Raw genomic sequence first — 15,764 nt, forward strand, 5'->3', positions numbered from 1 at the left:
TTCCTGGGAGGTCTGCGTGACTCCGATGATGCAGCACATGAAAAAATAGAGACGGAACGGTGTAACACGAGAAAGGGTTTTTATCAGAAAAAAAAAAAAAAAAAAGGTAGAAGATTATAAAATATAACATTTTTTTATAAAATAATTATTTATAAAAAAAATTATAAAATTCTAAAAATTAATAACACTTAAAAAAATATATATACTTTCTCATAAAAACAGAACCATTTTATATTAACAACAATAAATGGTGCTGTCTATATTTTTAACTTCTAAATGTAAATGAGGCATTAATTTTATGAAAAAACGAGATAAAAAATCCCATGATTGCATAATTGTGCTACATGCGGATGCTTGACAACCTTCGAAGAAATAAAGAAAACTAGACAAAAAATTTTCATGTTCGTACTTGCCGTACATGCATATGCAGGAGAAAGAGAGCACAACATAGAGAGAGGAACCTCACTTTTCATTAATCACCAAATTTTCTATCCTAATTCCTTTTTGTGTGAGGGAAACATGCCAAAGTTTGATCTGTTAATCCAAGCCCCAGCAAAATTGGCACATCCCAATAAGAATTAAATTCAAATTCAAAAAAAAAAAAAATTATGTTACAATTCCTATTTTCCCTAACCCCGATCTCCTAGAGAACATTTCAGACCAAACCATAATTTCCAGCGCGTGAACAAGCAGACATGCTGAATTCCTCTTGTTCGTCATTCAATGTTTTTGTCATCCACCATTTGCCCCCAAGAGCATGAAAACATGCCAATTCATTTGGGAGTACTCAATACTTGGGATTGCAGTGAGAATACCTGATTTCTAAATGTCACAAGCGAGAATCAGAATTTGCAGTTTAGTTCTCGGTCAATCCTACCCAATATCAGTATATTCAGGCAACAACGAACAATCATCTAGGCCAGAGATTAAACCAGGGACGTAATCGTGAGGCATGGCTTCAAAGCTCCCCAGTTCCCCTGGAAGTTCCTCATCCAAATAAGAAATAGAACAAGAGTCTCTATCATTTGTCCACCCATCCTGAATGACAGCTGGAGCAAGGTCAAACCTTAAATTGGGGTCCCTGGGTGAAACTGTCAACAGTGGTTGCAATGCTGGCTCTGCAAATAAATTATGCATCTCACCACGCTCTGAAGTTTTCTTCAATTTTGATCTAGGTGGCTTCGAGTCAGAGACAGACAGCTTATGCTTTCCCAAGGACTGTGGCTTTGAAGCTGTCCGCAACTTGACATCATTTGCTGGGAATGCAGATGATGCCCAACCCAGACTGCCTTCAAAACAAGCTCTCGCTGCATCCCTGAGAAAATATGCTGCTTTATTAGCAACTTCCAAGAATCCAATCCCAGTGTTTATTTCATATATACAGGGTGAAGTCTGAAAATATAACTTTAATGAATATCACTATCATGCAATAAACAAGGATATCTACTTCTTCTCATGCATTTTATTCAAAGAGTTTTCTTTTAAACAATATTCAAAGCAATATTTTGGACATTCTAAACATTGTTATTTGTATATATCCACATAAAACAGCAAACAACACTCATCAGGTACATCCCTCAGGAAATTAATAAATAGAATGAAATGCACTGTGGATGCTCGGAAAAGAAAATGAGGTTTCAGATGGTTACATAGGCCTATTTTTAACAAGTAGACCACCAAAGTCAGAAAAAAATCTAGCAGAACTCGAGATCAAACTGTCCAACTATGAGAAACTACAACTGCATGCTTTCAGCAAACAAAACTAACAATGATAAAGCCATTGTGCAAATGGCCTCAAACCAAAGAATTGACAAACAAGTGTTGACAATAAAAGCAAATACACTATGAATCAATAACTTCATGGTAGCAAGAAGCCTTACTTGAATCGACTCTCGGCCACATTTGTGAAAGCTTTAAGATTATGTTCTCCAACATCCTTGTTTCTGAATCTTAGTGGGTCTGTGATGGGTATCATCAAATTTATGACAGGTGGAAATGGAATCAATGAATCACCTTCCTCCTTTTCAAATTCCAGCGTTACTTCCAACTGTTCAGAAATGCAAGGAGCATCTTCAATTCGGTTAGAAATGGAGACTGTGTCATCCAGGGGTCTACTGTTGAATTCATGGAGTGCAGCTGCCAACAACTTACAACTCTGAGCTGAAGTAGTGAATTTCATTCTTTTTGCAGGTTCCTTCACAGAATTCCAGGATATCTGATTGAAAGAGCTGAAAAACTTTCCACCAAAATAGAGGCCATTTCTAGATGATGAAAGGTTTTGTTGGCGGTCAACGCGTGATGTCATCCTCCATACAGAAGAAAGCAGAGCAGTGAAGTGCCTCTGGAGAAGTAATTCATGATCAGGCTGCTCAGCAGCAACATTTAAGAGCATCTGAATATTATCCTGCCACAATGGAAAATATATCAGCAGAGCATCTCTTTGTAGTACTAGTATTTCCTTGTTAGAATTATCAAACTCCATACACTAACTTCATTGATCATCTAGCGATTATTCACATTTTCATCCACACACATTTATGAGCAATTTAATAAGCAGCAGACTTTAATCACTCAAAAGCAAAAAGAGTGTGTGTGTGCATCTGTAAGTGAGAGAGAGAGAGAGAGAGAGAGAGAGAGAGAGAGCCATCAGAGCAAGAACAAAGGTTATATAATCCTTGAGAAGGTCCTTTTGAAAAGCCTTGTTACATTGAGATTTACCTCAGTTACTTTGAGGAGGGCCTTTCCAGACCCTGCACTGCTTGTCTTTTCACTAAAATGATTTTCAGGGGCAGACAAGACATATCTTTGAATTAGTTCTCTAAATCTCTCACAACAATGAACTGGATGGCGATATCTTCCCCTATAAAACCCACCAGCAGTCATCCCATACAATGTTTCACAGACCAAGCTCCATTGTGGACCGTATTCATGCACAACAGCACATAATATTGCATCTTCCTGTGGCAACCAAGAATCAGGAGATGGAACACAATCTCTTGACCAAACATTCCCCTTCTTTAACTTCTCTGGCTTAATCATCAAGACACGCTTCACAGGCATGGCAGTGATGGAGATCCTTCCTCCCATTTTGCTTCTGCCTGCTTGCTTCTGCTCAAGATCAGCAACCATGTTCTCACATGGTTTTAATTCTACAGAATCATCTTGCTGCTTACCAGACAGGCTTGAGTCTAGATCTGACAGGCACGTTTCAGAGGTCTTCTTCAATTTCTTAGACTTCTTCGAGCTCTTTCCAGATTCAACATAAACTGTTTCAACTTTCTTACGTTTTTTCTGCACACCTGGGTATTGTGATGTCATATCTGAATAAGCGGCTTCCTCATGATATATGACATCATCATCCATGGACATAGTTTCTGTTGACGGTTCCTCTTTCACATGTTTCAGTTCAGAAGTGAGAGATCCTTTCTTCAGAGATTTGAACTTGGCTTTCTTCGGTTTCTTTTTGGACTTAGGTTTAGTATTGCTTGGCGTTTCATTCCTGCTAACAAAAAACAGAGTGAAGTTTGAAAATATGGCCAAATAACAAAACGATACTACCAAGTCATTCCTAAAAAATAGCCATATAATCAAGGTTTTGTTGCTTACAACATAGCATCAATCAGCGATTCCCTTTCTTTTGGGTTTTCTCGTGCTAATAGGATAAGGAATAGAAAAGCCTCTACAAATGCCCATGTAACATGATAATCCCTCCATTCCACAAAAATAGGCGTACTTTTCTTTTTTTCATTTGTCCCAAATTATAGGCACTTTCTTTTTTGAAATAGTAATTTATTTATTAACTTACTAATATGCCCCTATTTAATATGCATTGAAAAAGTAAAATCTATTAGTTCCAAAAATAATTTAGTAACATGAGTTATTTAATTTTGATGAAATAATATAAGTGGCGGGTATATTAGGAAAAGACTAAACAAAATTTATTAATTTAACTACATTTTCTTAATCCATGTCAAAATAGAAGTCTATTTTTATGGTACAGAGGGAGTATTACCTTTAGGCTTTTAGTAATCCTATTATGAGCAATGGGATTTTATTTCGAAGCAACATGAGCCTCCAGTAATTATTCTTTTCTATTCTCCCTATCTCTTCTTGCCTTTCAATTCTTTCTAAATTCATAACACTAAAGTAGCTCACCATATCTTTTTGCCCTAACCATATTCCAATCTCATACTATTCTTCATTGTCCCATCATCACAAACCCTAGTTCCTCCCATATTTCCTAGCCTTGATCATCAAATTAACCATTCTAAAACATAACTCTGCAATCCCCATTTTATTGCTTTTCAGATTCCCTCAAACCCTCTTATTTGTGCTCAAATCAGATCAAACCCTAATAGATTTCTAAACCGTATTCCTGTTTCCACTTAACCTAAACCCTAAGATCTATCAATTACTCAAGTTTTGCCAACCACATAAGCAATGTTTTCTGCCAAAATTGATCTCTCTCTCTCTCTCTCTCTCTCTCCCCCCCCCCCCCCTCCCCTCTTTATTATATCCCTTGCTAGACCAGTACCCATTGCTAAACCCTATATCCCCAAGGCATGATATCTGTTCCACTCCCTATTTTGTCCGGCAAAAGTTTTCCATTGTTTAGCAAGTATTGGATAACTGGTCAAACAGGAAATATTTTATTGGTCAAAAGAATTTTTTCCCAGTTTTGGCAACATGGATCTGCTTCCTCCATTCCACCTGCCTTAAGGCAAAATCTTCCGAACAGTTTTTTAAAGGTGATATCACAGTTGCAGGGGTTTGAGGCCAGGGCATGTCCATGGTGCAAGAAGAGTCTATCACCGTGGTACTGCAATGGGGTGTATCAAGCGCTTCTATTAAATTTTGGTGCCACTAACTCATTATCCTCATACTAAAAAATTGAAATGGCATGAAAACGGTTAGGTACTTGATTGCTCACACACACTGGCAAAAGTACATCTTAATATTATTTTCCTTAGAACAAAAAGTAAATTGTCCAGCAGATATATTCCAGGATGAGTTCAGAATTATCTTACATCATGGTATCGCAATATCCATCATCTGCATCTTCCTTCTCATTAGCTTCAGCTTCCAGCTCTTCCATCAACTACATGACCAACATCAAACATGTACATAAATCAACCAGCTGTGGGACAGATCTGAAGGAAAATTTGAAATGATAAAATTCTCTAACCTGATGTTGAGCTAGGGCCTCAACTTGCTGTCGGTATGCCTCAGTTGCAAAATCAGCATCCCATCCTGATATTAGTAGACAAGTCAGTATGCATAACAACAATTGACAAGGTGGGCACAGTGCATAACACAGAAATTGCTCATCAATGAGTTTAAGACCATCACACCTACACAAAAACACTGCACCTTAACAAGCAGTTCCTTGGATATGGTTTATGCATGTTATATAATGTATATAACTGCAGTTGACATGGCATGTTATTTATTATAAAAGCACGGCAATCCGGACAAATAAATAAATTCTGAACACATTCACACAATTGGATAATATGCCTCACAAAGAAGTAATGGCATTACTAATTTATAATTTTTTAATAACATAAAGAAAAAGATCCATAAAAATTGCTTACTTTCATATAACAGTGGTTCCTCGTCATCATCAATCTCAGCTTCCATTTCCTCTTTGTATTTCTCAATACGATCTAGTTCCCAATCTTCCTCCTCAAACCGAACTTCAGATTCCATGGCTGCTTTGTCTATAATTGGATCCCACAATTCCAGAAAACGTATAGCATATCTGTCAATAGGACGGAGCTGATTCTCTAAAGTTAAGATAGCTTGTCCAGCAGCTGCTGCTGCTGCAGCCATCTGTTTGACATCAGCCAGCATGTCAACATCATCTTCATTGGCAGCAAAAGTTAGAGTTTTTTCTTCAATAGGATCCTTTATATTTACATTCACACCACCGTCTTTAGTTTGAGTTGTCATATCCTGATCAGTGGGCTCATCAGTCTTCGTATCATCATCATTAACAAGCTCGTCATCTTCCAATCTCCCAATGGCTTCCGTAAACTCCTGGTTATCCACAGCTTCTTCCTGTTCAACTTTCTTCAATGCCATATAATCTGCTTCATCTTCTGCATACTTTAAAGCAGCCTCCACATCTGCATTAGACACAGAAACCTCATTTGCATGGCTATGATTCTTCTCTTTCTGTACATTTTTCATTGGAAGAGCTTTATGACCAGAGAATAATTCCATAGGATCAAGCTTCTTGAAAAACTCTGTGTTGTAGCCTCCACTCTGTATGACTAAATCATCAAGAGCTCGCTTCTGATTGGCTTTCTTTAAGATGTTCTCCTCAATAGTGCTCTCGCTGATTAACCTGTAGATATGTACTTCACGTGTCTGTCCTATTCGATGGCAGCGATCTTGAGCTTGTTGATCCATTGCTGGATTCCAGTCACTATCATAAAAGATAACCGTATCAGCTCCAAAAAGATTGATGCCAACACCCCCACTACGGGTTGACAAAATGAAGAGAAAAATCTTGGGATTTGTGTTGAATCGCTGCATTAATGTTTGTCTCTCCTCTGGTTGAGTGGATCCATCTAAACGCATGTAAGTGTAACCATACAAATTTATGAAAGCCTCCAATATATCAAGCATTTTGGTCATCTGGGTGAATATCAATGCTCGGTGACCTTCTGATTTCAACTGCCGAAGCAAAACTGCAAGTTCTTGCAACTTACCACAGTCAAATTGTATCAATCGCCTGTCAGGGAAATACACTTGTCTCCTGACAATTGCAGGTCTAATAGGTGAAAGAAGAGGCAACAACATTTCAGAGCATTTCTCCTTATAAGTTGGATGCAGAAACACAGAACTTCCTGTTTTACTGCACCAACAAATTGGTACTGGTGCACGTGCAGCAGGTATGGCAAACATAAAAGACTCGATAAGATTAATCATCTTCTGGAAGTGTTCAACTGGTGAAAGAATAACATCAGCGAGCTTAGAAGAGTACAAACAAGAGAGTTGATCAACCTTTTGGCGATGAATATCATCAACCTGATTCTTTATGGTGACAAGCTCTCGAAAGGTTGTCGAGTAAATAGGTTTTTTCCGGCACCTCAAGGAATTCCACCATGCAATAGATGCTGCCCGTTCCTTCACTTCTTTTAGCCTCTCCTCAAGCACTGCCTTTCTAATCTCCTCAAAAAAACTTGTTTCAGGTGACTTCTTCCGCTGTTTATGTTGAAACCCAATTTCTTCTAAGTTATCTAGGTTGGCACGCTCTTTGATTAATCTTGAAGGAGTACTAATAGCATTTACTTCATCAAACTCCCAAGAAGTCATGCTAAAATCAAGATGAGTAAATAGAAGCCCCAAACCATAAAGATCAACAGTTGAGAACGGGTCAGGTGAAAGCAACGAACATACAGAAGAATTCAACTGGATGTCTATACCAGCCATATCGAAAGAACTAATAATTGGACGACCCTCAAATAAGTCCGGATGATTGCAAACTTTACGAAGTTGCATTATAATGCTGATCATCCCAAAAAAGTTAGCACTAGCAAGGGTAGCTTGCGTCTCCGAGCTAGCAATGAAGTCCTCGTACAAGTTACGCTGCCTCTTTGAAAGCCTACAATAGATGACATGTTCATGTTTCATTGGCAGCTGCTTCTCCACATCCCTTTTCAGTCGACGAAGTAGAAATGGACGAAGAACATTATGCAAACGATCAACAACTTCTTTGTTTACTTTTTCTTGTCCCTCTACCATCCCTGATATTGGATTGCAGAACCAATCCTTGAACTCCTGGTGAGACTGAAAGATGTGAGGCATCAAGAAATGCATTAGAGACCAGAGTTCCATGAGATCATTCTGCAGGGGAGTACCAGTTAATAAGATGCGTCGTTTTGAATTAAAGTTTAGAAGAGTTTGCCATCTCTGGGACTTCCAATTTTTAATCAGATGAGCTTCATCCAAAATCAGGTACTTCCACTTCTTCCTCTTGAAGACTTTTGAATCCTGTATAACCAGCCTGTAAGTTGTAATGCACACATGGAAGGAGTTTGGTTTCAGCCAACCTTGTCTCTTTAATTTCCGTTCTTTTGCACTTCCAAAGTAAGTAAGAATCTTAAAGGCAGGACACCATTTAAGAAATTCTGTTTCCCAGTTAAGCATGACACTTGTTGGAACCACAATTAGATGAGGACCCCATATTCCTTTTTCACATGCCAGGTGTGCAAGTAAAGCAATAGTCATTATTGTCTTTCCAAGTCCCATTTCATCAGCTAGAATCCCGTTTAACCTTTTCTCATACATTGTAACAAGCCAATCCAGGCCAATATGTTGATACTCACGAAGGGGGTACTTGAGAAGAAATGGAAACTTCGTGCGAACTTTGGTTGTTGAAAATGTATTTCCTGTTGGCTGTGCAGATCTTGCAGCAGCAGCAGCATCAGCAATCCTACTCTCATTTCCTTCTTCAGCAATTTTCTCATTTACTGCTTCTCGTTCATTTACAAGATGATGTTCAACCGGTAAAAGTTCACCAGGTTCAACAATTTCATTCATGGACACATCCTGTTGCTTCAGTTCGACATCTTTATGCTCTGGAGAATCCAACAAGTTGTCTGACAAAGCAGGGGTATATTCAGATTCATCCTCTGAAACTTCATCATTGCTGAACTCCTAATAAATGGACATGGATGACATAATGAAAATCAAGTTACAACACTATCAATGTGAGCTAAAAGAAGCAGCATTCCTACACCTACCTTTTTATACCTTGCAAGCAATTCTTCCAAAGGAATTTCACTCTCCTTTTGCAGCAATTGAATCTGCAAATCAGCAGAGATAGATTCAGACTTACAAAATTCTGAGGAAGTGACTAAACCAGTAAGACATCCAGGAGTTAAATGGTTGAAAAAGAATTATATATCTCTTTACCAAAATGCAAGGTGAATGAATGTAGAGAAACATGATATATCAAGCATGATCTGTACCTCATCGATGGTATTGTTTGGATCAGCTTTTGCAAGTTCTTCCTCTTCTGACAAGGTTGTCTCATCATCCTAAAAAAACCAAAAGATTATATTACCCCAACTCCACTTGACTACATGAGAGATAGATCTTCCGGCACAAGGCAAGATAAAGAAATTCAAACTAATTGCAGCCCCTAATTGATGAACACATGGGTTACTGCGTGACATGGGGTAGTGCTTCAAGTACACATATCAGACATACAGAGGTTCTAATCCTGTTGTCACACTCGTAAAATTCTTGAAATTCTTGACCTTTCCAGTGTTTTCATTAAAATATGCTAAAAAAAATAAGCCAGTAACTTATGGATCAGTATGACATCATTCAAACTATAGTTTCCAGCAGTACTCTTGCCAAAATACATGAAACCATGTTACAAATCTCTCCACACTCAACAACATACACTTTTGTGATGAAAAAATCTGGAAAGGAATTACAGCAACCCAAAAAACTCCAACCATTGAAGAGAGAATACACCTACATTATTTTATCAATGTCATTACCAGAAAACCCCCAAAGCCAAAACAAAGACGTGTCGTCCCAAAAAATGATTGAACCTTTATTTTAATTAATTTACAGAATTGATCCCAAAATTCAACATATATCAATAAATTCACTGTTATAGTGCCAAAGGGATAAGCTTCAAATGGCATTAAATGAGTGAACCACCCAACATATCAACCAAAAAGAAGACCTAGAAATAATTGAAATAATGCAGGGTGATTAAGTGAATGTGTGTCAAAGCCAAAGCAATACGTCCCTTTTACAACATCAATTCAACTTAAGCGTCCATCTATCTGTGGTTACAAAAATTGATTTTGGCAATATAAATACATTACATATAATAAAAAATATAATGTTTTCAAGACTTTTAGCCTCCCACAAACATCAATGGGATTCTCAAATTTTTTTCTCACTTCCTCAGCCAAAAAACCTCCCATGACAAAATCTTCCCCAAAATACAAAAATGGAATAGAGAGTAAAGAAGAGTTTTCAGTAGGGTATACCACTACCAAACAACAAATAATCCATTGATCCTTTAGACCAGAAATTCAAATTACCTAATTCACTACAACTGTATGTCTTTGAATCATTGGATCAATACTGTTTAGATGTAAACTAGCAATCTAGATAAGCTGTCTTATAAATATGGAAGGGGGGGAAAAAAGAGAAAAAGAATGCTACAATGTCACATACCTTTTCTTCTCCATTAGCAAGAACAAAATCACCATCTTCCTATATTACAGGGAACAACATGAAGCACCAAATCTGAATAAATAACTTGCAGTAACAGTAATATGTGTGGTAGTAATTAAAATTCACATTTAAATTATGCCGCAAAAAAAAATCTAAAACAAACAATGTGACAGACAACATTCAGGAAGAAAACAGAAACAAACAATTGGATTCACAAGCAGCACAGCATAACATGTGGAAGAATTTTTTTACGCAACAATGACAGCAACACCATGGCCCCTTGACTTCAGTTTTATATTATTAGTGTGTGTGCATGTGAGCACAAGAATGTGTCTTTCTGTTATTTGATCCTGAAAAGCTATTTTTTCAATTATGTTGATTCATTTCATTTTTTCAAAGAACAAGAGAGCACAACAAGGACTTAATGTTATACGTTACCAAAATTAAAATAGGATCTTTAAATTTCTCAAAAGAAATAGCATAAAATGCTTTGGTTGATTAAGAAGAAAACTTCATGATAATACCTCGTGCATATTTCTTAGTCTAAAGTAGCTGCCTGCTGGAAAAAAAAAAATGCCATTTCCAAAGAAAAAAAAAAATTACAATTAGAGATTTTTTTTATATTTGATTGCGCATGTTTTACTTTCTCTTGTCACAGAACCCATGGTAATTAAATTCCGCATATAGAAATAGCAACTTACAAAGGGCATAGTAGACCATGAATCCAAAAATTAACATATTCATACATGCATGCATAGTCTTACCTCTTCCTCATAGGAATCATGCAATAGATCTTTGTTCAGATCACCAGTAACATTTGATTGATTTCTGGTTTCACCTGTCTCAATTTCTGATAAATGGTTCTCTGGCATGGCCAAGTCGCCATTTACTTCATCCTGTATTTAGAAAATGGATATTATGTTGAGCCCGTTAACTGACTTTGTAATCCATCAATGGCAATCACAAACACATACAACTTACACAACGACGACCAGTATTAACAGGCAAGCTGTTCATTTCAGGGTCATCAACAGCAGAGTGATCTTTTCCTTTGCCTAAAAAAATATATCAATGCCATTGCTAATATCAGTCACAGTCAAATTGCTGTAGTAATATGATTGATTAACAGCCACTTACTCTCAGCATGATCTCCCCCCTCAACTGTCAGGTTAACTCCATTGTTTTTCTTTTCTGGAGTATTTTCTCCACTAACTGCGAAAGCACACATTGATAAAATTTATCAACAGAATGATACAAAATAAAAAAGAGGGAAAAACTCAGAGTCCAACCAGTCCCTCTCGCCAAGATGTGCACACGTGTATGCCTGCATGCATAATATGAGACACAGAGAGGATGACAAACATAAAGAAGGAATCTTTAACCAACAAAGAAGGTTTTTGATGCATGAACAAATATGTGGAACTGTTTATGTGATTATCACAAGATGAAGCAAACGTAACTCAGCACACATATATATATATATACACACACACACATACACTGCAGAAAGTGAATGGCAAATTGCACCTCAAAAGTCAAAACATTAGAACTAAAAATAATCATGATAACATTTTACCTCTCTCCAAAGCATAGCGTTTAAGTAACTCCTCAACTGGAATATCAACTTCATTGTGCAGAGCAGCCAATTCTTCTTGCCTTTCCTCTTCAGTTATGAGAGCTTCATCTTCCTCGATAGTATGTTCATCATCTTCCTAGAACAACATCATCATATAAGAATATTTGCAATTGCACACTGATTGAAAAAGCATCACAAGGAAAGATCACTACAGCAGCACCAGTAAACTTTTAGCTTAAAAAGGCCAACATAAATATGGCCCAAGGAGTAAGGACACAAAAACAAATTTAAGAATAATTAGAAATGAATAGTTACTCCCATGCTAACAAAATCTTACAGTTCACTTATCATACCTAATAGACAGCATGTAGGCCAAATGCCATTTCTCACCCTCCCTATTTGAATCTATTCAGATTTTATTTTATTTAAATAACATCAGAACTTTTTCCACCTTAACTCTATAAAATGGCATCTGAATTATCAGATACTTCAGTTCAAAGATTTGCATAAAGGGAAAAGAAGATAAACCAAAATCCCAAATGCTTTTAATATCAAAGGGTTTCTTTAACAATTAAACAAGCTGAAGATACTTTATAAGACTCGAACCATCTTTCTTCCATTCACAATTATGTATCCTCTTTATGTAAAAATAGGTTAAACTACAAGACAAGGCTTCAACAGGTACCTAATCACATTCTACAATCCATATTTTAGGCAGTAATAAAATCTTAAGCTAATAAAATATGCATGGCATATGTCCCCTTTATTTTGACTGCAAAAAGGTTTTCCAGATTATTATTACTGTTAAATCTAATTAATATACAAGCACATTAAGAAAAAAAAAAACTCACTGATTCATCTGATTGCACATCGTAATCATTGTCATTGTCTCCACTATCTGACTGAGGCTCTGGAACAACTGTGTTGAATAAAGTGTGATGAGAACACATGTCAATTACTCCAGGCAACCACTTAATAATGGCATTACAGGCTTATGCTTACCGGAACTTAATTGTGCTGGTTCCTTAGTATCATTTTTCTGTCGTTCCTCATATGGAATATCCTGTTGATCCACTACGGAATATTGCTGCAATGGTTTGTCCACCAGATTTTCTGCTAACATTGTGGAGTACCTGAAAACACCACAAGCAAAGTCAGTTACCTATCCACAAACTTACAAATACAAACCAAGCTCCAAGTTAATGATAAGAAAATCAAATAAAATATAACAAACCCACCTCTCTGTTTGTCCTAGAAGAAACTCAAGCTGTTTATCAAGTGCCCTCTTCTTTTTTTCATCAAGTTCCATCTGATGCTTGTAAAGCACCTGGAACAAAAACAAGTAAAGTTATATACACAAGAAATTACAGAAATTCATGGAAGATGAAGATTTAATCATTATACATAAACTTGCCAGCTTCTCTATTTTAATCCAGAACTTCTTCACGTCCTTAGAAATATTGAGTGCAACCTTTCGCAACCGTTGTTCCCCTTCCTGATAATAGTTAGTGCTAACATTAGAATCCAAAATGGTGATACCAAGAAAACATTTATAACAACTTGTAACACTCTTTCTTCAGCCTGTTTACAATACAATCCATTCCTCACAAAATAAATTTTCCTTTACGGGTCAATCTTAACAAAATTTAACAGAACCTTCAATTTCTTTTCTTCTCGGGTAGCCTGATCCAACATGCCTTTGCTGGCTCTCAAAGCAACCTTCTTTGCTTGAGCCAATTTCCATTTCCTCTCAGACTCAAAGTCCTGCAGATAACCAGATTAATTAACATGGTTGGTTTTGTCTTTGAAGGCAAAAAAATGAAATACGATCAGATTTTTAAGGAATCAACTAGTAGAATACCTTCGACAACCAAATCATCTCTTCCAAAACATGATCCCAATGAGTTTTAGGACGACGAGGTTCTCTTGGTGCTTCAAGTGCCTATGATCAAATGAACATAAAAGTCAGTATCTTACAACATATTCAAACACCAAACTATGGTTTTACATTGAATTGGAAAATATTCAAAATCCAGAAATTAAAACATAACAAGAACTTGTATATTTCAGAACAAATCAAATTGGGTTGTTGCTTAAGCTTTGTTTATTTAAAATTGAAAGGTTTTGATAGCTGATGCTTATGACATAATCAACTAATGCAGTAAAAATTCCTGTCATTATTTTATATGTTCCGATTATTGCTTTACACATTTACTTAAAGCTTCAAACCACCCACCCTTATATACCCTGTTTGTAACAACAACAACAACAGGGTGATATTAGCTACCGCCTACCTAATCTCAGCTCTGCTTAAAAGATGAAAAATTCAAGTGTGACTCACCAATCACCATCATAATGCTTAAAATGGCAGTGTAAAATGCAAACTATGAACGAGAGTGTGTGATATAATTAACAATCACAACTTAACACGGCATTTCTTGCAGCTTAACCTATGCTTGGTGACCAAGTATTGGCCAAAATTAGCAGCCGATTCTTAATTTTGTGGAGACCACATGCAAGAATGTAGCAAGAAAGTTTCCCATTTGGACAATAAACAATAAAAAATGAGGTGCTAAGCTAAAACATATGTGCAATGATGTCCAGAGTATGACACGTTATAGATGACAGTTAACTGGATTTTGATTTACAATCTATTGATAAAACAAAATAAAGTTTGTATAACTCAACTAAGCCTTTATCCAAAAAATTTAGAGTCGGCTATATGGATTCGCTTTCTCCACTCTAAACGATTTTAGGTTAAATCCTAAAAAATGTTCATGTTGTACTACTCTCCTCCAAGTCAATTTAGGTCTACCCCTTTTTTTCTTTCTATCCTCTAACCTGATGTGCTCTACTTGTCTAACTGGAACCTCCGTATGTCTACGCTTCACATGACCAAACCACCTCAATCTCCCTTCTCTCAACTTATCTTCAATTGGCACCACTCCTACCTTTTCTCTAATATTCTTATTACAGACTTTATCTAGTCTAGTATGGCCACTCATCCACCTTAACATTCTCATCTCTAAAATAAAGTTTGTATATACTGATAAAATAAGGTGAATTTATCAAGAAGCATAAAGTTGAATAAATGAGTCATATAAGTTTACAGATTAGTTCTTCTAAGTTGTGGAGTAAGAAAATTGATAACCTAGGCTTATAAGTGAGGGCTTAAATTTTAGGAGGCAGAGTAATCAATTTCATGGAGGAAATTACTAAAGGTATGTAAAGTCATTTAATGTATTTGTACAGATTTTAACATAAGAAGAAATTCTGCATTTGGGTTTGAGAATATAGCCAATAATCTAATGAGTATAAAAAAAATTGTTTTAAATTGAACATGCAGAATAACCAAATATAATACAATGCACACCCAAAAAAAAAAAAAAAATAGAAGTCATGTTATTTGGGCTTACCTTTTTCCTCTTCCTCTGCATGCTTTCCTTAAAGGTGAATTCCATGCTGTTTCCAAAATGTAAAATAAAAAAAAAAAAAGACCCATTGCACCTTGTAAAAGGATTATCGCCTCTAGATAAAGTGAAATTGAGACGCAGAATTTAAAAAAAAAAAAAAAGTAATTGTGAGCATAAATTCCGTGCTCACCTTTCTGTTAATTGTGAGACTTTCGTCTGAATTTACTCTGCATGATTTTGAAAAATGATCCCCAAATAATAAATAGAATGAAATTGTTAACAATTTGTTGGACAATAACAATGGCAGATACATAATACCAAAACAAAAAGTGAAAAAATAATAAAAATGGTAACCTTTCTGGATCTGATTTAGCCGTCGTCTTGGTGTTGACGGAGGGTATCGCTGCTCATCATAGCGGTGGTTGAGGCCCTGAAATCGATAGAGATTTGGTGTTGATGAAGGAGGTGAGTGGTAAATGGTGAAAGCCTTGGGGTTTTCTGGTTTGGTTTGCTGGAGGAGCTAGGGTTTGTAAAACGGTGTGTTTTGCGAAAGTGTGAAT

The 15,764-nt window shown here is 36.4% G+C and overlaps 1 protein-coding gene across 3 annotated transcripts; it reads right to left on the reverse strand.

The window, feature by feature from the left end:
- Positions 1-450: 450 nt before the first annotated feature.
- LOC110632314 (protein PHOTOPERIOD-INDEPENDENT EARLY FLOWERING 1) lies at positions 451-15,749 on the reverse strand. Of its 3 annotated transcripts, none has more exons than XM_021780498.2 (22): positions 15,559-15,749; positions 15,395-15,431; positions 15,208-15,253; positions 13,653-13,733; positions 13,448-13,555; positions 13,206-13,286; positions 13,030-13,118; positions 12,794-12,924; positions 12,643-12,710; positions 11,792-11,927; positions 11,353-11,427; positions 11,197-11,270; positions 10,980-11,111; positions 10,216-10,254; positions 8,982-9,050; positions 8,754-8,816; positions 5,595-8,667; positions 5,186-5,250; positions 5,028-5,098; positions 2,719-3,502; positions 1,881-2,404; positions 451-1,315 (listed from the first exon to the last, which is right to left on the reverse strand). In XM_021780498.2, the coding sequence occupies exons 3-22, from the start codon at positions 15,250-15,252 to the stop codon at positions 874-876; spliced, it is 6,150 nt and encodes a 2,049-aa protein (XP_021636190.2). In that variant the 5' UTR covers position 15,253; positions 15,395-15,431; positions 15,559-15,749; the 3' UTR covers positions 451-873. The 3 variants fall into 3 exon arrangements, with proteins under 3 accessions (XP_021636190.2, XP_021636191.2, XP_021636192.2); XM_021780499.2 differs by having other exon boundaries at positions 2,719-3,499; positions 15,559-15,748; XM_021780500.2 differs by lacking the exons at positions 11,792-11,927; positions 12,643-12,710; positions 12,794-12,924; ... (5 more) ...; positions 15,395-15,431; positions 15,559-15,749 and having other exon boundaries at positions 11,190-11,270; positions 11,353-11,418.
- Positions 15,750-15,764: the final 15 nt, after the last annotated feature.

The sequence above is a fragment of the Hevea brasiliensis genome, chromosome 15 (genome assembly GCF_030052815.1).
Source record: "Hevea brasiliensis isolate MT/VB/25A 57/8 chromosome 15, ASM3005281v1, whole genome shotgun sequence".
NCBI lineage: Eukaryota > Viridiplantae > Streptophyta > Magnoliopsida > Malpighiales > Euphorbiaceae > Hevea > Hevea brasiliensis.

What these genes read in the sequence shown, in the direction of transcription:
- LOC110632314 (XM_021780498.2), bottom strand. Translation starts at nt 15,252, where the DNA reads ATGGAATTCACCTTTAAGGAAAGCATGCAGAGGAAGAGGAAAAAG. An exon ending in AGATGATTTGGTTGTCGAAG is followed by an intron (nt 13,556 to 13,652) that starts GTATTCTACTAG and finishes GGTTATCTGCAG; the next exon opens with GACTTTGAGTCTGAGAGGAA. An exon ending in GAGAAGAAAAGAAATTGAAG is followed by an intron (nt 13,287 to 13,447) that starts GTTCTGTTAAAT and finishes AACTATTATCAG; the next exon opens with GAAGGGGAACAACGGTTGCG.